Raw genomic sequence first — 25,895 nt, 5'->3', positions numbered from 1 at the left:
AGGGCTTTTTTTATTTGGGGGGGGGGGGGGATTTTTTATTTTATTTTGATAGGGCTATTAGATTAGGTGTAATTAGTTTAAATATCTGTAATTTGTTTTTTATTTTCTGTAATTTAGTGGGGTTTTTTTGTACTTTAGCTAATTGTATTTAATTTATTTAATTGTTGTTAATTTAGTTAATTTATTTAATTATAGTGTAGTGTTATGTGTTAGTGTAACTTAGGTTAGGTTTTATTTTACAGGTAAATTTGTATTTATTTTAGCTAGGTAGTTATTAAATAGTTAATAACTATTTAATAACTATTCTACCTAGTTAAAATAAATACAAACTTGCCTGTAAAATAAAAATAAACCCTAAGCTAGCTACAATATAACTATTAGTTATATTGTAGCTAGCTTAGGGTTTATTTTATAGGTAAGTATTTAGTTTTAAATAGGAATAATTTAGTTAATGATAGTAATATTTAGTTAGATTTATTTAAATGATATTTAAGTTAGGGGGTGTTAGGGTTAGACTTAGGTTTAGGGGTTAATAACTTTAGTATAATGGCGGCGACATTGGGGGCGGCAGATTAGGGGTTAATAATTGTAGGTATGCGGCGGCGATGTTAGGGGCGGCAGATTAGGAGTTAATACTTTTACGTAGGTGGCGTCGGCAGATTAGGGGTTAATAAGTATAATGTAGGTGGCGGCGGTGTAGGGGTGGCAGATTAGGGGTTAATAAGTATAATGTAGGTGGCAGCGGTGTAGGGGGCGGCAGATTAGGGGTGTTTAGACTTGGGGTACATGTTAGGGTGTTAGGTGTAAAGATAACTTTTATTCTCCCATAGGAATCAATGGGATATCGGGCAGCAGCAAACATAAGCTTTCACTGCTTTCAGACTCCTATTGATTCCTATGGCATCCGCCGCCTCAAGGGCGGCGGATTGAAAACCAGGTACGCTGGGCCGGAATAGTGGTGAGCGTACCTGGTAGTTATTTGATAACTAACAAAAGTAGTCAGAGAGTGCCGAACTTGCATTTGGAACATCTGTAGTGACGTAACCATCGATCTGTGTCGGACTAAGACTGGCGGATCGTATGTTACGTCACAAAATTCTACTTTTGACGGTCTGTAGAGTTTGATAACTAAGGAGAATCAAGCTCGCCACAATTACGCTGCGGAATTCCAGCGTATTTGCGGTTGACGGCTTGATAAATAGAGGCCATGGTCTCATCTTCTCTCTCCTAATAATTACTAACTTGAGAATATGTGATTTATCACCAGCAGGAAAGTGAGCAGTATATAAAGGAAGGTATATCACAGCATAACCCAAAGGAACCTTAATACATGCCACTTCGTTGAGTTGGCAGAAATCTTCATTGAAAACTGTAAATCCTATATATGACAATAAAATCTTCTTTTCAAAATATATATTTCATTATTAAAGAATTTATATAAAAAGCAAAAAGTTCTATTTCATCTTTAAATGAGATTTTACAAAGTAGACAAATAAAGATAAAGAAGCTGAAAAATACATTAATTCTCTTAAAAAAAAGAACTTCATTAAAATGACTAACCTCCAAGTGCAGCAAAGCTGGGATCGATATGCAAAGGATTCCAGTCACCACTGAGACGGTATAGAGCAGCCTGTTGGAGAAAGGAAAGCAAACATGAATCTTCATCTAGTAGGTCTTTTCCAATGACAGAAGTGTACCATCATGTACCTGACCAACACTTGTACAATTTAATGGATTAAAAACAATTGTTTCCCTTTCATTAAAAAAGGGAACATTCATTTATTAAAGGGCACCAAAGTCATGAAATGGTTTTAAATTATAAGATCAAACTAAATCTGTGACATTTTGCTCTAAATTAATTTATTATACATGATATATAGGAGAGGTAGAATGTAATTAAGTAGATAACTTTTCGCAGACAGCTCTGTTAAATGAGAATGTTGTGATACTTTTAAAACAGGGCCGAAAAGTTTCACTTAGTGGTATTTAAAAAGTTTAAGGAAAATGTATACGACTGTAAACCCCTAACATACTGACAACTGTTCCTAATAAAGGTTAGGCACAGTAACAATTGATATCTGCCATAGTATCAGAGCTGTGTTTTTTTTTCTTTATCATTTAAATGCACATTACATTTTGTTTTTCTTTTTTAGTATCTAAAAGATAGCATTTGAAAAAGAATTATAGATGAACCTGTATCGAGGAGGATTTTTTTTTTATGCTAACGAAGCGTGTCACTGTCTACCAATAAACTAAGTTCTGCTTATTAGCCAGTGACCAATTAGAGCTTAGTACCCTTTTTCAAGCAAATAAATAAATAAATACATATTTTAACTTGTTTAACTAGGGCTCTTTAATATGCATTTTAAAAGTTAACGTCCCATTAAAATTGTATCACCAAGTAAGGGCTCGGTAAATCCTGCGAGCCAGGAAACCAAAGCTCCTAGAATTTTACTTTTGTCTCCTTTTTAAATTATTTTGACATTATCTATATGTAAATACCCTTAACTGGCTTCTCTGTATTTTAATTGGCGTCTAAAAGTAAAATTGACAACCACTCATTTAAGCTTTAACCCCACTATATTAGTACATAAGTGTAGAAAGAGGATCCTTATAAACCTCAAAGGGATATGCAAGTAAAAATGAAACCTATATGTTCTGTGATAGAACATCCAGTTTTATAACTTTACAATTTACTTCTATCATCAAACTTTTGTTCTCTTGGTATCCTTTGTTAATGTCAGCTCCAGAACAGCTATGAACTAGAGATAGCTGAGAACATCTGATGAGCAGTGCCGGACTTTCCTACCAGAACATCATAAGATTTCCCTGTGAGCTGCAGCAGTTGGGGCAGGCTGGCCACAATTTAAGGGAGCATTGCCACCGGTGCGCCAATGAGTCTGTGTGGGCTGTACAAGTGACTGTTGCTTGTTCTACCCACTTCATCACTGATACTTTAACTACTCTTAACTTCCACAGGACCAGCCCATCATGGCTGTCAATTTCACCTGTCAATCACACCACAGAACCAACTTGCATGGATAAAGTTCCACTAACATGTGTTGTCACATTTATTGCCCCATCGGAGTCCAGAACTGAAGTTTGTAAGCAGTGCAGTTGGATCTCCAAGTGATCTGTAAGTTTGGATTATTTAACCCTTTCCTTCTTATACAAAAGCAAAATGCAAGATATTTACTGTTCATGAAAAATGCTTGAACATCTGAATTAAACTAATTTTAAGACTAATTTGATCACTTTAATTTGATTATACTTTTAATTTTTTTTGGAAACAAATCCATTTTACATTTAAGTATGTACCATGTGCTTACAATTTGTCAACTGAAATATAGATTTTTTTTTTTGTTTACACCATTTCTGTTTTTGTTTTTTTGTGTGTACAGTATGGTAGAGTCTCTCTCTACTTCTCACAAAAAAATAGAGCACTACTCTTTGTTAACAGATACTGTTTCACAGGCACTCTATCAAGCACTGGTTTGTTTTGTTTAATTTGTTATACAACAAAAATGCAATTACATCACATCATTTTAAAAAAACAAAACATATTTAGTCTGAAAATGTCTGATATTTAATATAGTGGAGAGGCGAGCGCCAGAAAGGCTGAGGTGGCGGAGTGATAGATTAAAACAGTGTTAGTGTGAAGAATACAAGAATGTAAAGTTTAATACATGACAAAGAAAAATACAATATATATCATGGATCCATGTAACAATGGTTATAGAAAATCAGATAAAAACAAATAAAAACAGATAGTTAAAATGTCTTGAAGTGGTTGCTGTCCTGTTGTGAAAACAACAAGGACGTTCAGAAGAAAGTCCAAATTAACAGTCCTAAAAAGTCATATCCTTATATATCTGTGGTTGTTGAGACAAAAATTGAATGGCAATTGATGAATCACAAGTGGAAAAAAATGTGAGAAAATTGGAAAGAACTTTTAAAAATTCCACTAAAGTGACAAAATATCAGTGAAAACAGTAAAAAAACATCCAATAAAGTGATGAAACGATAAAAAAGTTACAAAGTCATTGTTGAAAAAAACTGTGACTCTAGGTGAATGAATGTAGTGGTAGGTGCTTTAATCCATTAGAATACATGAGGATCTCAAAAAAATGTGTTCAAATATCTCCAAATAAAAACAAAAAAACCTGTGAAAAAATATAAACACTACTGTAGAATATGTTCCAAAATAGAATCAAATATAGGTAGTGAACTTACTTTGGTTAAGTCGACGCGTTTCGGCCTCTGTATAGGCCTTATATGGAGATATTTGAACACATTTTTTGGAGATCCTCATGTATTCTAATGGATTAAAGCACCTACCACTACATCATTCACCTAGAGTCACAGTTTTTCTCCCACAATGACTTTGTAACTTTTTTATCGTTTCATCACTTTATTGGATGTTTTTTACTGTTTTCACTGATATTTTGTCACTTTAGTGGAATTTTTAAAAGTTCTTTCCAATTTTTTCACATTTTTTTCCACTTGTGATTCATCAATTGCCATTCAATTTTTGTCTCAACAACCACGGATATATAAGGATATGACTTTTTAGGACTGTTAATTTGGACTTTCTTCTGAACGTCCTTGTTGTTTTCACAACAGGACAGCAACCACTTCAAGACATTTTAACTATCTGTTTTTATTTGTTTTTATCTGATTTTCTACAACCATTGTTACATGGATCCATGATATATATTGTATATTGTATTTTTCTTTGTCATGTATTAAACTTTACATTCTTGTATACTTCACACTAACACTGTTTTAATCTATCACTCCGCCACCTCAGCCTTTCTGGCGCTCGCCTCTCCACTATATTAACTATTTATTGTTGGGTCCACTAGGGGACCTCCTGAGGGGAGCTAGAGGTGTTTTGTTAATTAGCTTAGTGTCCACACACTGCATTCGTTTTCCAAATGTCTGATATTTGACATAGAATATGATAGTGACTTAAAAGACTTGAATCGATTATTGCCTAAAGTTAAGTTCATAGTTTCTCAATTATGACCTCAGATTAGATAAGATGTATGTCTCCCAGTAATCCTTCAAAGAAGCTATATGTTCAAAAGTCAGATCAGATGCGCCTCTTGAAACCCCTTAAGAAACTACATATAAAAGCATTTCACATAAAATACAAAAGCTTATACCTTGCAACCATTTTTGACGCTACAGGCCCAAACTATCCATCTTCAAATCGGATGCATCTCCCAACAGTGTTTTTAAAAACTCATATCAGACATCCCAGCAGAAGCTTAACCTTAGCAATCTATAATTCTTCTGCAGCTTATCTCATCTAGGCATTGATAGAAAACGGAAAGGGAGTGCAGGAGAAAAGCTTTGGGACTGGCTGCAACACTGATATGGCAACTAGTTAGTTATTAAGAATGATTGATTGCCATACATTGCTCATGATATTCCTTTCTACCACTGAATGTTTTGAATGTTATTTTTCCCTATTTCTAGTGCTGATTAACATTGTGCAAGTTAATGTTGTTCAAATGTTAATTTTAAGATTTCAAACATGATTCCCAAATGAATATAGGCAAAACAAATAGCAGAGCATTCTGATAACATTAAATATTCATACAGAGCAAACAGGCTTAAAATGTGTTGTTTCAAATGAATGTGTCAAAACATTTAGAAGCAGTGGTTGCACACCACAAAGTTGAAGGGGAGGGGGGTGACACAGTAAAAGACATCCAGCAGTTTGAAGAACTCTGCATTACATTATATGGATAATTTATTTTTTAATATCTTTTTTTAAAGGCACATTTTGATAATGTAAAAAAACAGAGCTACGGACTAAAAATGTTGCAAAGCAGAACTAGTAAAGGAACTAGTCACATCTATTTCATATATACAGTATCTCACAAAAGTGAGTACACCCCTCACATTTTTGTAAATATTTTATTATATCTCTTCATGTGACAACACTGAAGAAATGACACTTTGCTACAATGTAAGGTAGTGAGTGTACAGTCTGAATAACAGTGTAAATGTGCTGTCCCCTCAAAATAACTTAACACACAGCAATTAATATCTAAACCTTTGGCAATAAAAGTGAGTACACCCCTAAGTGGAAATGTCTAAATTGGGCCCAATTAGCCATTTTCCCTCCCCGGTGTCATGTGACTCGTTAGCGTTACAAGGTCTCAGGTGTGAATGGAGAGCAGGTGTGTTAAATTTGGTGTTATCGCCCTCACACTCTCATACTGGTCACTGGAAGTTCAACATGGTACCTCATGGCAAAGAACTCTCTGAGGATCTGAAAAAAAGAATTGTTGCTCTATATAATTTTGGCCTAGGCTATAAGAAGATTGCCAAGACCCTGAAACTGAGCTGCAGCAAGACCATACAGTGGTTTCACAGGACAGGTTCCACTCAGAACATGCCTCACCATGGTCGACCAAAGAAGTTGAGTGCATGTGCTCAGCATCATATCCAGATGTTGTCTTTGGGAAATAGATGTATGAGTGCTGCCAGCATTGCTGCAGAGGTTGAAGGGGTTGGGGGTCAGCCTGTCAATGCTCAGACCATACGCTGCACACTGCATAAAATTGGTCTGCATGGCTGTCGTCCCAGAAGGAAGCCTCTTCTAAAGATGATGTACAAGAAAGCCTGCAGTTTGCTGAAGACAAGCAGATTAAGGACATGGATTACTGGAACCATGTCCTGTGGTCCGATGAGACCAAAATAAACTTATTTAGTTCAGATGGTGTCAAGCATGTGTTGTGGCAACCAGGTGAGGAGTACAAAGATAAGTCTGTCTTGCCAACAGTCAAGCATGGTGGTGGGAGTGTCATGGTCAGGGCCTGCATGAGTGCTGCCGGCACTGGGGAGCTACAGTTCATTGAGGGAACCATGAATGCCAACATGTACTGTGACATAATGAGGCAGAGCAGTATTCCAACATGATAACAACCCAAAACACACCTCCAAGATGACCACTGCCTTGCTAAAGAAGCTGAGGGTAAAGGTGATGAACTGGCCAAGCATGCCTCCAGACCTAAACCCTATTGAGCGTCTGTGGGGCATCCTTTAAACGGAAGGTGGGGGAGCGTAAGGTCTCTAACATCTACCAGCCCTGTGATGTCATCATGGAGGAGTGGAAGAGGACTCCAGTGGCAACCTGTGAAACTCTGGTGAATTCCATGCCCAAGAGGGTTAAGGCAGTGCTGGAAAATAATAGAGGACACACAAAATATTGACACTTTGGGCCCAATTTGGACATTTCCACTTAGGGGTGTACTCACTTTTGTTGCCAACGGTTTTGACATTAATGGCTGTGTGTTGAGTTATTTTGAGGGGGACAGCAAATGTACACTGTTATGCAGGCTGTACACTCACTACTTTATATTATAGCAAAGTGTCATTTCATCAGTGTGGTCACATGAAAAGATATAAAATATTTACAAAAATGTGAAGGGTGTACTCACTTTTGTGAGATACAGTATTAGATATAAGAATCAAGACGCTGATCTAAGATGATTCAGAGAAAACATGTGCTGTCAAGAGAAACAGATTTCTGCAGTTCTCTGTTTCTTGCTGATAGAGTAAACATGAATGTCAATGCAAGTTTTCAAAATAGTAACATTGAGTTGCCAAAAAGAGATAAATACCATTCCAAATATTGTGTGTCTACTTAAACGTATGGATTGCAAGAAATCATAAGACGACATATGGGGAAAAATTAATGCTAACAATATTTAATAACCATATAAATATGTGTAATGATTCAGAATGATTTGTTTATGGTAAGGTCTCAATTCACTCCAGCAAAATAAATGAACCCTTGTATATTCCTAACAGAGATGTATATATTTCCCAAATAACAATTAATATCTGACCAACTATAAAAAACAATTGTGTATATATATATATATATATATAAGCAAAAAGAGTCAGTTGCACTCTCACAAACAGTTCTCCAAGGGCCAGGGTGCTAGAGTAGTTGAAATGTAGCAAAACAGGAAACAGCACTCTCTGGACTTAAGTAAAAAACAAGTAGTTTATTCAGTAACGTTTCGGGGAATGCTCCCCTTCATCAGACCAACAACATACAAGTGAGACAAACATTTAAGCATACACAAACCCCTCCCCCTAGTGCAAAAAACCGCCAAAAATGGTTGCCATAGCAACCAAACAACCAGTTCAAAGTAAATACATTTACCAATGCAACAATGACATCAAAGAAACCAGATCATTATGGTTAATTAGCATCAGGTCAATTAGCAAATCAACACATCATCCTACCACATAATACACCTGCTGTATATTAGTACTTCTAATACCCCAGTGGCAGTGTGTCCTTTTAAAGAGACATATCACAATATTATTAGCTAAGTACAGGAAAACAAGAATGTGTAGAAAAAAGGGGTTGAAAAAACGTTTAGTTAAACATCGGCACCTCATCATATTGAAATGCAATTCACGTAATGCACTTATAGTTAATGCCTAACTCATAATACCCGTACTACATAGTCAAGGGTCATGTGTACCATAAATGCTATAGACGCAAATAACAGCAAACTCGTTATACAGATACCTCAAACGATGTGACCGTATTACATGCACAAAGTGTAGCACGACCTATGTAATCACCCTGTTCAGCATCGGACCAACCTCGCGCTGAATCTAGCACAGTTACTAGCGGAACAACAAGGGATATGCGCATGCGTGGAAACCCGGCGCAGTCCAGCCCCCAATGCTCCAGCTAGGTACCCAATAGGATAGAAAGGACAAGCCCCCACACCGGACAAACAGAGTTATTAAAATGGCATGGTAAGAGGGCCCCAAGGTACTACTAAGGGAAGGAAGGGTCCGGGTCATGAACGTAATAAATGCAGCAGGATATGCAGTAGAAGATAGTACAACACCCCTAATACCCAGATATCAGGAGTCACCCACTTAGGTCTAGTAACCCAGCTAGTTCAGTCTGACATACACAATGAGAAGGGTATATGCGTCTGTCATTTCTAACCTGACAGCACCGGTCTTGCGGTCAAGACACCTATTGTCCGTGCATAGGCAATTTTACAGGGTCACAAAAAGGATGTCTATAAGTGTGCGCATGCGTGTAAGCCATGCCCAGTCAATTATTACTGTGTAAGGCAAGGTCCCTGATAGGCCGTCTGGGACAAGCCCCTATCCCTGTGTGAGTGACAGTTTTGCTATGAGATAGGGGGGCAGGGGTCCAAAGTCAAAAGATATGTCGGTCACAGTATGTTTCAGGCTGATGCTATGATTACAGGTTTGCTAGAGTCCGGTGGCCCAGAATTATAAGGATCGCTATGAAGGAAAAGAGACCCCTAAACTAATGTGAATAAATACATAGTACAGGCAGGTCCCATCCCCCTAGATACAGAAAATACTAGTGCTAACAGGGTTCCGTAGTGCAAGGTTAGTAGCACCAGCACTCAGTGATGTGTCAACACTGCGGTGTGCATCAAAAGTAACATCCACTAATGTACATAACAGAAACAACCTAAATAAGGGTACACCCATTGGGCACCCCTCCTGGAGGATAAATATGGGCAGAGCCTACAGCCAATCAGCAATCAGACTTCATGAACCCACTGTGGATAAAAGAATGCAAACATAGTATCAGATACTGTACAAACTAAATTAATCCCCTTAGAAAGATACAACCAGATACATTAGAAGCGTAAACAGCTTAGTTCATAAAAAACAATGCCAGTCTATCCCCATGTTCAAACCTCTGGGGTGTATAGTGTCCAGTGTGAAAATCCACTTGGCCTCCTTCTGTAGGAGACGGGTGTCCCTGTCACCTCCCCTAGGCATTGGGGGTACATGATCGATGAGTTTAAATCTCAGGTCCGCCACAGAGTGACCCTTCTCCATAAAATGTCTGGCCACCGGTTGGTCACTCTTGCCTTTCTCAATTGCCGTCCGGATGGCACTCCTGTGATTAGCCATCCTTTTCTTAATGTCATCTGACGTCTTACCTATATAGAATAGGCCACAGTTGCAATTCAGCATGTACACCACAAATTTTGTGGTACACGTAAGGAAATGCTTGATCTTGTAGCTTGTGTTATTGTGTGGATGTTTGAACTGCTTGCATTGCAGCATGGCGTTACACGTTACACAACTCGGGCACTTGTAGGAGCCCCTTTTGGTGTTTGTCTTGACCTTCACAGGACTCCAGTGGCAACCTGTGAAACTCTGGTGAATTCCATGCCCAAGAGGGTTAAGGCAGTGCTGGAAAATAATAGAGGACACACAAAATATTGACACTTTGGGCCCAATTTGGACATTTCCACTTAGGGGTGTACTCACTTTTGTTGCCAACGGTTTTGACATTAATGGCTGTGTGTTGAGTTATTTTGAGGGGGACAGCAAATGTACACTGTTATGCAGGCTGTACACTCACTACTTTACATTATAGCAAAGTGTCATTTCATCAGTGTGGTCACATGAAAAGATATAAAATATTTACAAAAATGTGAAGGGTGTACTCACTTTTGTGAGATACAGTATTAGATATAAGAATCAAGACGCTGATCTAAGATGATTCAGAGAAAACATGTGCTGTCAAGAGAAACAGATTTCTGCAGTTCTCTGTTTCTTGCTGATAGAGTAAACATGAATGTCAATGCAAGTCTTCAAAATAGTAACATTGAGTTGCCAAAAAGAGATAAATACCATTCCAAATATTGTGTGTCTACTTAAACGTATGGATTGCAAGAAATCATAAGACGACATATGGGGAAAAATTAATGCTAACAATATTTAATAACCATATAAATATGTGTAATGATTCAGAATTATTTGTTTATGGTAAGGTCTCAATTCACTCCAGCAAAATAAATGAACCCTTGTATATTCCTAACAGAGATGTATATATTTCCCAAATAATAATTAATATCTGACCAACTATAAAAAACAATTGTGTATATATATATATATATATATATATATCTTCAGATATACAATGAACTGTTAAAAATATCTCTAAGTCCTATGGTATAAGAGCAGAAATGCTTCTCTCTTTCTGCCTCCATTTCACATTTTGCCCTGGGTTCAATATACCACCTTTCTAAGACCACTTCTGACCACATCATTTCAATTGTGCACACTTCAACACTCCACCCGACTGTTTCTCACTCTTCAAATCTTTAATAACTTACACACAAAATGTAAATATATTAGACAGTATATAACCAACCAAAATACCCTCAAGCCCTCAATACTTTCTAGGGAGACGCAAATGGTAAATGATGAAATGTGTTTGAAGAATTTATTCAAATACAATTAACTTAATGCTACAGTTCCATTTACTTAAAATGTGCACGCCATTTTGTATTTAATGGTTTGAACAATGTTGTATGACTAAATAACCTTTATTAAATTAAAGGGATATGGAAACCAAAAATGTTATTTTGTGATTCAGACAGAGCATACTATTTTAAAAAAAGTTTCCAATTGACTTCAATTGTCAAATTTGCTTTGTTCCAATGATATTCTGTGTTTCAAGGGATATGAAACCCAAACATTTTCTTTTGTGATACAGACAGAGCATACCATTTTTATAAAAGCTTCCAATTTACTTCTATCATCAAATGTGTTTCATTCCCATGATATTCTGTGTTGAAGAGATACCTAGGTAGGCATCTGGAGCACTATATAGCAGGAAATAGTGCTGCCATCTAGTGCTCTTGCAAATGGATGACATTCTTGCAAAACTGCTGCCATAAAGTGCTCCAGCAATGGGCAGGCTCCGAGGCATACATCACTGTATTTTAACAAAAGGTACCAAGAGAACAAAGAAAAATTGATAATAGAAGTAAAATAGAAAGTTGTTTAAAATTGCATGCTTTATCTAAATCTTGAAAGAAAAAGTTTGAGTTCCATATCCCTTTAAGTGATACCTAGGTAGGCATCTAAAACACCACATGCAGGAAATAGTGCTGCCATCTAGTGCTGTTGCAAATAGATAGCATTCTTGCAAAACTGCTTCTATATAAGACAAGCCATGACTATAAGCTTTACAACCACCATATGGCCCGTAGAATTAGCTCCCACCATATTAAATCATGTCATATTGTCTGTAGTAGCTTCATCTAGAAAAGTAAATAAAAATGAAATTTATGCTTACCTGATACATTTCTTTCTTTCTTGACACGGTGAGTCAACGGATCATCATCAATTACTGTTGGGAATATCACTCCTGGCCAGCAGGAGGAGGCAAAGAGCACCACAGCAAAGCTGTTAAAGGGACAGTCTAGTCCAAAATAAACGTTCATGATTCATATAGAGAATGTAATTTTAAACATATTTCCAATTTATATTTATCACCAATTTTGCTTTGTTCTCTTGGTATTCTTAGTTGAAAGCTAAACCTAGGAGGTTCATATGCAAATTTCTAAGCCCTTGAAGGCCGCCTCTTCTCTCAGAGCATTTTAACAGTTTTTCACCACTAGAGGGTGTTAGTTCACGTTTGTCATATAGATAACACTGTGCTCACGCACGTGGAGATCCAGTGAGCCAATTCTGATTGGCTAAAATGGATGTTTGTCAAAAGAACTGAAATAAGGGGGCAGTTTGCAGAGGCTTAGATACAATGTAATCACAGAGGTAAAATTATATTTATCTAACTTTGTTGGCTATACAAAACTAGGGAATGGGTAATAAAGGGATTATCTATCTTTTTAAACAATAACATTTCTGGTGTAGACTGTCCCTTTAAGTATCACTTCCCTTCCCACAAACCCCAGTCATTCGACCAAGGGAAAGGAGAGAAAGGAAGTAACACAAGCTGCAGAGGTGCCTGAGGTTTAAAATAACAAAAAAAACTGTCTGAAAAACAGGGCAGGCCGTGGACTCACCGTGTCAAGAAAGAAAGAAATTTATCAGGCAAGCATAAATTTTGTTTTCTTTCTAATGATACGGTGAGTCCACGGATCATCATCAATTACTGTTGGGAATCAATACCCAAGTTAGAGGACACAGATAATAAGGGAGGGACAAGACAGGCAACCTAAACAGAAGGCCTCACTGCTTGAAGAACCTTTCTCCCAAAAGATGCCTCAGCCGAAACAAAAAACATAAAATTTTTAAATTTGGAAAAATTATGCAGAGAGGACCAAGTTGCAGCCTTGCAAATCTGTTGCCCAGAAGCTTCATTCTTGAAAACCCAAGAAGCAGAAACAGCCCTAATGGAATGAGCTGTAATTCTCTCAGGGGGCTGCTGTTCAGCAGTCTCATAAACCAAATAACTAATACTTCTCACCAAAGGGAAAGAAAAGTAGCAGAAGCTTTCCGACCTTTACAATTCTCAGAGAAACAAACAGAAGACTGGCAAAAATCGAGGAATTCTGACTCCACTCCAAGAGTAGCCCTTTGATTCTCTAGAAACTGGCCTGCAAACCTCAGTCATGGTCTCAATGATCGACTCGTAAAACCCATGCTTAGACAAAACCAAGCGTTCAATCTCCAAGCAGGCAACATCAGAGAAAAGAGATTTAAAAGAAGGAAGGGACCCGGCTCAGAAAGTCCTTCCTCAGAGACAGTCTCCAAAGTGGAAAGATGACATTACCACTAAGTCTGCATACCAGGTCCTGCGAGGTCACGCAGAGGCTAATAGAAACACAGTAAATTTCCAAAGAAGGAAATTTACTGGATTTGAGGTTTGGGCAGAACCTGGGAATCGTGCACCTTTACCTTTGCAGTACTTATGCTGTGCCTCTTCTGTGGTAATTGCTAATAGAAACACCACCGCACTCTCCTGTTAAATACGAGCAATAACTTGTGTAAGGCGAACAAACAGAGAAAAAAGGTATGCCAGCAACTATCAGGACGGTCAGTGGATCATTTTACCTAGAATCATAACTAGGAAACTTGGCGTACTGTCGAAACGCCCTCAGAAGCCTACTCCGGACTCCCCATCTGAGGGTTTACCTAGAAAACACCTCCAGAAGAGGACCCACTCCCCGGGATAAAAAATATGTCTGTTCAGAAGCCAATTGTTCACCCTTGAAAAATGGAGGACAGACAGCAATAGTGGGCTTCCGCCCACTGAACATTCCAAATCACTTCCTACATGGCTAAGGAACCCCTAGTTCCTCCCTGGTGGTTGAAATAACCCAATGAGGCGATAATATCCAACTGGAACCAGGCTAAGGACGACTGAGACCAAAAGCCCAAGCCTTCACAGCATTGCAAATCGCTCTCTACTCCAAGATGTTAAAGAGGAGAGTAGACACTTCTGAGTCCATAATCCTTAAACAAGACCCAGTCAGCTTACTAGCGCAGCAGATTGGCATTGTGGTAACATTACACAGGAATATTTCCAGAAGCATGCGCCCTGAGATCTATCTTTTGATCTGAAAAACCTCCCTTCTATGTAAAATAGCAAAGGAAATTATGTCCATGGGAAACATTAGACCAATTCCCTCCTATATTGAATCACTGAAAAGCGAGGAAATCAGCTGTAGCTAGATCCGAATTCCCCATCTACTGGTAGCAAAGAGACTAAGCTAGCTACTGGACCACTAGGGCTCGCCGTTGGCCGGACAGTAGACCAGAGAGAAGAAAGTCTCACCTAAATAGAGAATCTATTAAGGACCAAGCATACCACACCTGGTGTTCCCAGGTGGTCTCCCATTCAGGTACTGACCAGGCCTGACCCTGCATAACTTCAGAGATCAGACGGAATGGGGTGCATTCAGGGTATAGTGGCAGTAAACCCAAATAATGACCCTTGTGGATGGAACAAAGGACTCCTACTTCAGATTCATTTCCCCTCCCTGGGAAAGAAGATTGGACAAGATCTCTTCAAAGAGAGGTAACTCACAGTAAGGATGACACCTGAACTATATATTGTCCAGAAAAACAACCCTTGCAATATCCCAAGACCTAAAAGTCTGTCTAGGATGACGAAAACTCAGAAACTCAAGTTTGAAGGTCAGAATCTGAGTTACGTGAGGTAAATACCTAGATCCTGTTCCCAAACTGGAACGTGAAAGTCACTCCCAGAGAGGAAGATCCTGAAGATCCAGTTCAAGGAAAGCCTCTCATCAAACCTGGATTGCCTAGAAAGAGAAAACTGCCCCTGGGAGGAAATCTTGGATTGGACTCCAAAAGGCATGATTGAGCAAAAAAGGGAAAATTAAACTATCCTTCAGACTTACTCTCTTGACCTGTGGTAGAAAAAAATCTCTTTCACCCTTACAGTCAGAGGATAATTCTGCTAGACCAAGTCCCAACAAGGTCTCAACTTTAAAAAGAGATGCCAGAAGCGTTGATTAGGAGGAAAAATAAGAATTGAACCTGCAACTGCAGAATTATAAAGCCTAAGCTGTACCACTAAACCACAGGAAGGTTACTCAGCTGCCAAGACTGGAGCCTCAATGTCTAGTACAGCAAGTCTAATAAGACAAGGCATTGCTCTAAAAGAACAATTAAACCTCCAGATACAAAAGTGCCCATTCTACCTAGGTGCATTTAAAGAAATCAGCAACCGGAGAATCCTTAAAAGGACTGGAGACAGGGAGAAAGGTATCCCTAGCGTCTCCTACTCTGCCCTGAAGAAAGGAACATCACTGAAGAGATAAAGTTTACTAAACGTCCGGGGGGGCGTGTCCAAGCAGCGGCACAGAGTGGTCGCACTATTCTAGAGCTCTGAAGGAAAATGCAATAAATTGCCGATTATTGTAATAAACCTACAGCAATTACCCACAATACGATTATTTTCGTATTACTTCACAGATTATACAATAGAACCAGAGGAAAACGCTGTATTAATGAGATCAGAGACGGAATTGGACGATAGAGGCCTGTAGTGGCGGCACATTTGCAGGCAACGTCACCCCCCCCGGATCTCTGGGGGTATTTTGCTAGAACTGGCTATATATACTATACTTGCTGGCATTCTAGGCTCCTTACATCTATATTGACTTTCCGGACAATAGACAGGAAATATATTCAATATAATACAGCTATCAGCGGGCAATGATGTTGATCTCGCATACCGCCATGTGGTCCGATAACTTTTCTAGGAGGATCGATTCTCATCTAACTAAAATTGAACTATTGCTGAAAAATATGATGGACAGGGCACCAACGGAACAAGACTTACAGCTTCTGATAAGCAGACTACCGCCTACCAAATTGTTGGGGACAGTACCGCCACGCTCAACAGACCACAGTCCGGACCCGACCTTGCAGAGAGAGGAGAACGAATGGCTAGACACAATGGCGAATGAGAAAACAATTCAGCGGGCTATCGACAGTACATCATCTTTCACACCAGCAAAGATGGGTGTCAGACCTGATGCAGGGGAATCGCCTTCTATAATGCTGCTGTTTTCAGACCCTACAGGATCAGCGAAACCGGTGTTGCCATCGTGGGGGCTTGAGGGGGACCCTCGGGCGGCAGAAGATTTCATTACATTGAGCAACCCGACTACCAGTAAGTTTGCGGATGCAGCCCCAGAACTCACATTTTGGACTAAGGCCCTTAAAACACGCCAAAGTTTATCACAGACCTGGATCTGCTCAGAATCTCCACACCTCAAGACACTTACGGAACACCCTGCGTTGGAGAAGAGGCTCAAGCAACCCGGTACGGGTGTCTCCTTGGAGACATTGACCCACAAAATTACAAACCCACACAGGGGACGACCACCACGAGGGTTAGGCAGACGTACTCGTTACTCGGACATGCCACCTTAAAGTGTATTGAGCTCGCTGACCAAAAGGAACTTTGGTAACTGCTAAAAAAGATACGAATAATGTTCCCATGTTCTGTGAGTGTCACAGTTGTATTATGTGTGTTCGTGCATTTTCAGGTTGTCCATAATGAGAGTTTTGTTTATAAAAATGCGCCAAAACCACCATTACTTATATTATAACTATATCACCATTAAGCCTACCAATGTTATAGTATTGTCTGTGTCTAACTTTGGGGAATGTATATCTACCCTCTGTGATATATACTGTACAGGTGCAAGTTGAAGATTGCTTTCTCCCATCTCCAAGACCACAACACTGTTGTCATGACCTGACGGTCCAGGGCCCGGGGCCGTTAGGTGAATAAAAGTAACATAAATGTCGTGACACACACACCATCAACATTTAACTATAGAAAGATTCACATGGGGGCATATAGTATAATACTGCTACTTCATCCCTAAAGATATGACGAATAAGGAATATATAAGTGTACATCTACACAGAGCTTATAAGGTGGTTTTAATTGTTGCAAAGTTTATTATCTTGTTCTTGTTCTACAGTGTAATTTCCTAAAACACCAAATGTATGGATTTCAGGTTCCTTTCCAGCAATAAGAGCCTATCTAAGGATATTCTGATATTGTTCTTTTTTCTTGCAATGTCTAATGTTTTTTGAAATACCAGTTCGGGCAATAGCATCTAACAATCTCTATGTTTAGGCTTAAGTCTACAATGTTTTACAGTTGGATGCAGCTTTCTTTTTTTTTTTTTTGTGTTGTATTATGTTTACTTTTCATCAAATCTTCTCCATCATTCTATAATAATCCCCGGACAGTAATAAGACTTTCAAACTAGGTCCAAGAGTGGCCTAAGATATGGTTAAAGGGGGATATAAAGTGAGGACTTTTACCTAAGTTTGCACAACCTTTCTCAGATATGATGTGAATATCTTTATATTACTTACTCTGTGTATGATGTATGTTCTTGTTTTCTTTTTATGTCCTCAATAAAAAATATTAAAAATAAAAAAAAAAATAAAAAAAAAAAAAAAGTTTACTAAACGTCCAATGGTTAACAATGACGGGGGCATCAATGTCGTCCAAATAGCCAAAAACCTCCTTTAACAATACACAAGGTGTTCAAGCATAATCTGAAGGAGATCATTTCAGCATCAGAAGCAGGAATTATACTGCCCAAATCTGAAACTTCACCCTCAGAAACTACTGGCGAATCCTCCTCCCTAGACTTAGAAGAGAGAGCGACCTGTGTAGCAGCATGTGGAACATAAACCTTACCATCTGAAACTTTAATGTTCTTTTGCATTTCCCCTGTAGATAAGGAAAAACAGATAAAGCCGTAGCTACCGCAGAGGGTACCTGAGCTGCAAATTCTGTAGGCAAATACACTCCTCCAGGAGCTTGAGAGGAACCGCAGGGCACTGTATGTGACGCCATAGTGGCTTGGGAGCAAGCTGTGGCAATGCCTGAACAGTATCATCCTGGGAGACATGAGACTCAGATTGCAACAAACTAGGCGTACATTCCATAGCTCTGGCTAATATATGCAGTTCGAAAAGCATAGACCAAATAAACTGTCTAGAAATTTTGTATTGAGGAACAAGAGGCTCAAATAAAAATATATATCATTATTTCAAAAGTATTTTATTTAATATGAGGGACATAAATGTTTACAACAACAATTTGCCCTCAAAATAAAATGATGGACATAAATGTTTGCCAAACAAAAGTTGTCCTTAAGAGCCGTAATCATTCATAGAAAAAAACAGACCCTGTTCCAAGGCCAAATGAATGTCTACCACTAACAAAAGTGGTACATAACCTTAAGAAATATGACACATTAAATATTTAATACACAGTATGGCCATAAACATAGAATGTGAAAACAAACGTTTCTGACAGAGCAACATCTATGTCATTCGCAATGTCCTCTAAACGTGAGGAAATCTGGAAAATCTGTAAAAACAGTTTTAAAAAACATACAGAAACCAGAGAACGAGGCGGGGAAACATATGTAACTCAGAGAATGCCCTTAAAGTAGGCTAGCTGTAAAAAAGGAGCACTCCCTTTCAATATTTGATCTCTGAGTGCCCCCGCTCTAATTCCTACAAGCTGTCAGCTTGTCACTGAGGGAACAGCCAGCGAACAATTTCCAAGATGGCGCCGCTCCGCTTAAGTATCGCACTTGAAACAGAGAAGACGGAGGCGGGAACTAAAAACGGCCATAAAGTGAAGCGCACATATGTACCGCGCTTCATTCTGCCAAAAGTATTTTGCAAAACACAGAGGAGAGCGAACATTTTTGAATCCCTTGCAGGCCTCCAGATCTTTCCCTTTAGGCAAAAAAAATAATAAATTTAGGTCCACTCTTAAACAGCAAGAGGAAGATAAAACCTTCAAATAGCAACATAGGAAAAGGCGCCTCTAGCTCCATTCAGAACCTAGAGGGACTTTGCTATATGCACAAATAATGGATGAGGGAATGATTAACCTCACACAACAACATTCTAATTGTAATCCTAAAAAATTTGACTGAGTCACCATATAAGGTTAACCCATTCCTTGCCTGAAGAAGGATAAACCCCAAGTCTCCCTGTCACATATGAAGTGCCTGCCCACTGCCATTAGACATCCTAGATTGTGGATGTAGTGCCCCACATAAGGTACAGAGAGAAATTAAGCCCTGTAGTGCCAGCCTCCTAGCCCCAGAAGACAAAAGGCACTTACCTGCACATTCAGCTGTCCGGCAGGAGGACAGCTCACCCGGTATGAGAGGAGGCCTCTCCTCACAGGGACCTTAGGAGATAAGAACGGACAGAGTAAGTCTACTCTGGCTTTCTATACTTAGGGCAACAAACCTGTTAGGAAAACGCAGCAAGGCACAACTTACAAGTTCCTAACTGCTTTAAAGCCACCACTGCCCTACTGAGGAGACTAACGTGGGGTATGGCTACACCCAGTCCTGAGAGGAAGTACAGAGTACTCCGGATTTCAAAATAATAAAATCTTGATTGAAGAGACGTAAGCAGACACCAAAAATTCACCTCCTGCTTGCACCGCAGGCAAATAGAATGACTGGGGTTTGTGGGAAGGGAAGTGATACTTAACAGCTTTGCTGTGGTGCTCTTTGCCTCCTCCTGCTGGCCAGGAGTGATATCCCCAACAGTAATTGATGATGATCCGTGGACTCACCATGTCATTAGAAAGAATTACATATATTATTTGTACCTCTGTCCAGAAGCAATAAAGAGCTAATGTCTGCTATGAGATCTTTCTTTAGATTGAGGGACCAAAAATCTGAGGCATAAATAATCAGATGAAAATAGCTCATGCTAAAATGTGTAAAGTTCAATAGGATTGGCCTTTACACATTATACAAAGTATAAAAAGAACAAAAACAAACTTAGAAGCATGTATTCCCTTGCCAATTATATAATGGCAGGTATTAATTTTAAAGGGATAGTCTAGTCAAAATTAGACTTTTATGATTCAGATATTTTAAGCAACTTTCTAATTTACACATATTATACATTTTTCTTTGTTCTCTTGGTATCTTTATTTAGGAGCTTAGGAGCTACATTTAGACACCAATCAGGAAGCGCTACCCAGATGCTGAACCAACAATGGTCCGGCTCCTAAGCTTACATTCTTGCTTTTTCAAATAAAGATACCAAGAGAATGAATACAAATTGATAATAGGTGTTAATTAGAAAGTTGCTTAAAACTGTATGCTCTATCTGAATCATAAAAGTTTCATTTTGACTAGACTATCCCTTAAGGTGGGTGATCAATAAAGTCAACACTTCATTGCTAGCCATACACAGAGATAGTACAGGTTTAAATTGTTCATTATTCCCTTTGTCCATAGCAGTACAGATTTTAAGGCTGTAATAACAGAAAATATACTTTCCAAATTCAGCTGCATATAAAAAAACGACAAATGATATCAAAGAAATAGGTTAATGAAAATGGAAGTAATGGAAACCATAACATTAAAATGCAGCGTAAATGATAGGTCAAACAAATGGGTTGTACAATTGCTAAGTTCTGCAATACCATCCTTCTCCTTTATGCCAATTAAAAGTGAGGTACTATGAAATTTTCATTTTTATAATGGTCTGCACCCAGCTCTACACATTAGTATATTAGAAACAAGTGAACATATAGGAGTAAATAAATCTCTGTGAGAAAAGAAATAAAGAAATTGCAGTTATCCTGTCTCGCTAAGCATCTTTAATTTAACGGGAACATATGGGAGCAACATCTGCACTTCGATTCTTGCTGGGACCTTAATGAGACAAAGACCATACAGGCGATACATAAATCACCCTAAATATACACTGAGAAACTTTATGGACAAAGAAAAATATTAATCAATAACAATGTCCACTTACCAGGAGTCTGCTGTATCATGTATCATACAAGATTGTTGCAGCCTACTATACAGAATATAAGTGACAATTACTGGCAGCTAGCTGAATACTAAAATAGTGGAGAATTACTGGTAGTTTACTGAAGAAAAAAAAATTGTGAATTAAAAGGGACATTAAACCTTGTAAGATTATCTGCCTTATTTTAACTGTCCCTAACTGGCTTTAGTAGATGAGATTAGATGAGGAGTACATGGTTTTAAACCTAAAATAACCCAAGATACAACATGGCACTACTTATGAACTTAAAGACACTAAAACTTTGCACTTATCTCTTCTATATTTAAATTAATATAATAAATAGAGCAGCATATTGTTCTCAGTCTCATATTTGCTTTGAATACAACATCACTTAGTGTTTAATAGTGGCTGCTAATGGGTAAGCACAATCCTGCACACATCCACATTAATCTGAGTGAATGGAAAATTGCTGAATCAAAAATGATGCATAACAATCAGTGTACAACCCCCCCCCCCCAAAATAACAAAAACTTTGCACCCAGAACTGCCTAGCAAACCAAAACACTAAGGCCTAGATTTAGAGTTTGGCGGTAGCCGTGAAAACCAGCGTTAGAGGCTCCTAACGCTGGTTTTAGGCTACCGCTGGTATTTAGAGTCAGTCAGGAAAGGGTCTAACGCTTACTTTCCAGCCACAACTTTTCCATACCGCAGATCCCCTTACGTCAATTGCGTATCCTATCTTTTCAATGGGATCTTTCTAACTCCGGTATTTAGAGTCATGTCTGAAGTGAGCGTTAGAAATCTAACGACAAAACTCCAGCCGCAGAAAAAAGTCAGTAGTTAAGAGCTTTCTGGGCTAACGCCGGTTCATAAAGCTCTTAACTACTGTGCTCTAAAGTACACTAACACCCATAAACTACCTATGTACCCCTAAACCGAGGCCCCCCCCCACATCGCCGCCACTCTATAAAAAATTTTTAACCCCTAATCTTCCGTTCCGTACACTGCCGCCAACTACGTTATCCCTATGTACCCCTAATCTGCTGCCCCTAACACTGCCAACCCATATATTATATTTATTAACCCGTAATCTGCCCCCTCAACGTCGCCTCCACCTGCCTACACTTATTAACCCCTAATCTGCCGAGCGGACCGCACCGCTACTATAATAAAGTTATTAACCCCTAATCCGCCTCACTCCCGCCTCAATAACCCTATAATAAATAGTATTAACCCCTAATCTGCCCTCCCTAACATCGCCGACACCTAACTTCAAGCATTAACCCCTAATCTGCCGATCGGAGCTCACCGCTACTCTAATAAATTTTTTAACCCCTAAAGCTAATTTTAACCCTAACCCTAACACCCCCCTAAGTTAAATATAATTTTATTCTAACGAAATAAATTAACTCTTATTAAATAAATTATTCCTATTTAAATCTAAATACTTACCTGTAAAATAAACCCCAATAGAGCTACAACATAAATTATAATTATATTATAGCTATTTTAGGATTAATATTTATTTTACAGGCAACTTTGTATTTATTTTAACCAGGTACAATAGCTATTAAATAGTTAAGAACTATTTAATAGCTAAAATAGTTAAAATAATTACAAAATTACCTGTAAAATAAATCCTAACCTAAGTTACAATTAAACCTAACACTAGACTATCAATAAATTAATTAAATAAACTACCTACAATTATCTACAATTAAACCTAACACTACACTATCAATAAATTAATTAAATACAATACCTACAATTATCTACAATTAAACCTAACACTACACTATCAATAAATTAATTAAATACAATTCCTACAAATAAATACAATTAAATACACTAACTAAAGTACAAAAAATAAAAAAGAACTAAGTTACAAAAAATAAAAAAATATTTACAAACATTAGAAAAATATTACAACAATTTTAAACTAATTACACCTACTCTAAGCCCCCTAATAAAATAACAAAGACCCCCAAAATAAAAAAATGCCCTACCCTATTCTAAATTACAAAAGTTCAAAGCTCTTTTACCTTACCAGCCCTGAACAGGGCCCTTTGCGGGGCAGGCCCCAAAGAATTCAGCTTTTTTGCCTGTAAAAAAAACACATACAATACCCCCCCCCAACATTACAACCCACCACCCACATACCCCTAATCTAACCCAAACCCCCCTTAAATAAACCTAACACTAAGCCCCTGAAGATCTTCCTACCTTATCTTCTCCTCACCGGGTATCACCGATCCGTCCTGGCTCCAAAATCTTCATCCAACCCAAGCGGGGGCTAGACATCCATCATCCGGCGCTGAAGAGGTCCAGAAGAGGCTCCAAAATCTTCATCCTATCCGGGAAGAAGAGGCGATCCAGACCGGCAACCATCTTGATCCAAGCGGCATCTTCTATATTCATCCAATGAGGACCGGCTCCATCGTGAAGACCTCCAGCGCGAATCAATCTTCTTCCGACGACGTCCAACTGAAGAATGACGGTTCCTTTAAGGGACGTCATCCAAGATGGCGTCCCTCGAATTCTGATTGGCTGATAGGATTCTATCAGCCAATCGGAATTAAGGTAGGAAAATTCTGATTGGCTGATGGAATCAGCCAATCAGAATCAAGTTCAATCCGATTGGCTGATCCGATCAGCCAATCAGATTGAGCTCGCATTCTATTGGCTGATCGGAACAGCCAATAGAATGCGAGCTCAATCTGATTGGCTGATTGACTAAATATAATATAGGGTTCGGCGGTAGGGGTTAATAATAATATGCAGGGGTCAGCGATAGCGGGGGCGGCAGAATAGGGGTTAATAAGTGTAAGGTTAGGGGTGTTTAGACTCGGGGTACATGTTAGAGTGTTAGGTGCAGGCGTAGGAAGTGTTTCCCCATAGCAAACAATGGGGCTGCGTTAGGAGCTGAACGCGGCTTTTTTGCAGGTGTTAGGTTTTTTTCAACTCAAACAGCCCCATTGTTTTCTATTGGGAAATCGTGCACGAGCATGTTTTTGAAGCTGGCCGTGTCCGTAAGCAACTCTGGTATCGAGAGTTGAAGTTGCGTTAAATATGCTGTACGCTCCTTTTTTGGAGCCTAACGCAGCCATTCTGTGGACTCTCAATACCAGAGTTATTTAAAAGGTGTGGCCAGAAAAAAGCCAGCGTTAGCTACGCGGGTCGTTACTGACAAAACTCTAAATGTAGCCGTTAGGCTGCACCAAATTATGGCGTAAATATCACTCTTTTGTTGTTGAACTATGTGGTATAAATTAAATAAAGGTCCATTTTATATTTTAAAGTAGTTGTGCAATGTGGATGGGCTTTGTAAGCCCCCTCTGTGGTCTGCATTCACTCAGTGCTGTCTTCTATTCATGAATAGTACCTATCACTATGCCAATAAAATATGGTCCAAAAAAGCATACAATACGTGTAAAAAGGCATACAATTCATTATATGCAGAGTGGTGGTAATGTATGCAGTATGCTGAATATACAAAAGTGGCCAAAACAGGCACAACAATAATGAGTGACAGGAGTCATTACTGTGTTATGATGTAATGGTTAAAAAAAAAAATACATTTTATATATAAATATATGCAGCAACAGAAGGCAGATATTTTATATTAACCTGAAACGTTGGCATTAAAAGTGATGGTAAATTCTAGCATTTCAAAAAACGTTAGGATTTAGCAGCACTAAAAAACATAATCTCTTTCCTATGGCATGGAGAGTCCACAACGTTATTCCAATTACTAGTCGGATATTCCACTCCTGGCCAGCAGGAGGAGGCAAAGAGCACCTTAGCAAAGCTGTTAAGTGTAACTTCCCTTACCCATAATCCCAAGTCATTCTCTTTACCTTTGTCAATGGAGAATGCGCGAAGATGGTGTCTGAATATATTTAATCCTTTTATGGGTACTTCTCCCTGCAAGCAAGGATTAGGGGCTATGCTGTGTCCATATCAATCTCTTTAGTAAGAGTAATGGTGGCTATAAGCAGGTAGAAAGTGGCGAGGTTGTCTTTGCTTTATTTCTAACATTATTGCTATCCCTTCATAGAAAGCCAGGGTTGGTTACTGTGCTCTTTCTTTTTCTTCAGTTCCCTGATAGAGAGTGGAGTATCTATCACACCTAAGAAGCTGTTCCTGGCCTGCAGCTGGATCCACAGGTAAGTGCCTTTGCCTTCTAGGTACTGGAGGACAGCACTTTGGAGGTTAATTCCTCTTGTGGATCATCATCTGGGACATGTAATTTCCTTAAGGCGTTATCAGTGGGGCAGTTTGGCAGGCACTGAAGTGTGTGGAACTTAAGGGGTTAATTTTTCCCCTTTCATAGAGAGACTGGATGAAGGGTATTATTTAAGGGATCTGAAGTAGGGTCTAGGACCTTTATTTGCCCCTGCAGAGGTACCTCCATGCATAGAGCCACTGATGGCCGTGTCCCCAACTGAAGGGACAGACAAGCGAACAGAAGGCTTTTCTGACCTCTGTCAGAATTTTTTTTTATACATAGAGAATCTATAACGATTCCTAGGAAGGTCACTTTTGAAGTCGGAACAAGAGCCATTTTCCCCAGATTGATCTTCCAATCGTGGGACGAGAAAAACGCCAATAAGATCTTGTGTGAGATTCTGCTAGTAGCAAGGATGTCGCCTGAACCATATATTGTTCAGAAAGACACCCATGAATACCTCAAGACCTAAAATCTTCCTAGGAAGACGCAACTCAACAACTTGATAAGATCCCTATTATAGGAAACAAATACACATCCATCC

The 25,895-nt window shown here is 38.8% G+C and overlaps 1 protein-coding gene and 1 pseudogene across 2 annotated transcripts in view; both read right to left on the bottom strand.

Annotated features, from left to right (window-relative positions):
- Positions 1-25,895, bottom strand: part of HSD17B4 (hydroxysteroid 17-beta dehydrogenase 4) — a 790,821-nt gene that overhangs the window by 204,323 nt on the left and 560,603 nt on the right. For both annotated transcript variants that reach the window (XM_053701594.1, XM_053701593.1), the window contains exon 19: positions 1,561-1,630. In XM_053701594.1, the coding sequence (XP_053557569.1) occupies positions 1,561-1,630 (70 nt within the window). The remainder of the gene's footprint in view (positions 1-1,560; positions 1,631-25,895) is intronic.
- On the bottom strand, positions 14,611-14,729 carry LOC128651099 (uncharacterized; annotated as a pseudogene).

The sequence above is a fragment of the Bombina bombina genome, chromosome 2 (assembly GCF_027579735.1).
Source record: "Bombina bombina isolate aBomBom1 chromosome 2, aBomBom1.pri, whole genome shotgun sequence".
Classification (NCBI taxonomy): Eukaryota; Metazoa; Chordata; class Amphibia; order Anura; family Bombinatoridae; genus Bombina; species Bombina bombina.
The sequence above is the reverse complement of the archived record's forward strand: the minus strand, read 5'-3'. Positions and strand labels throughout refer to the sequence as shown.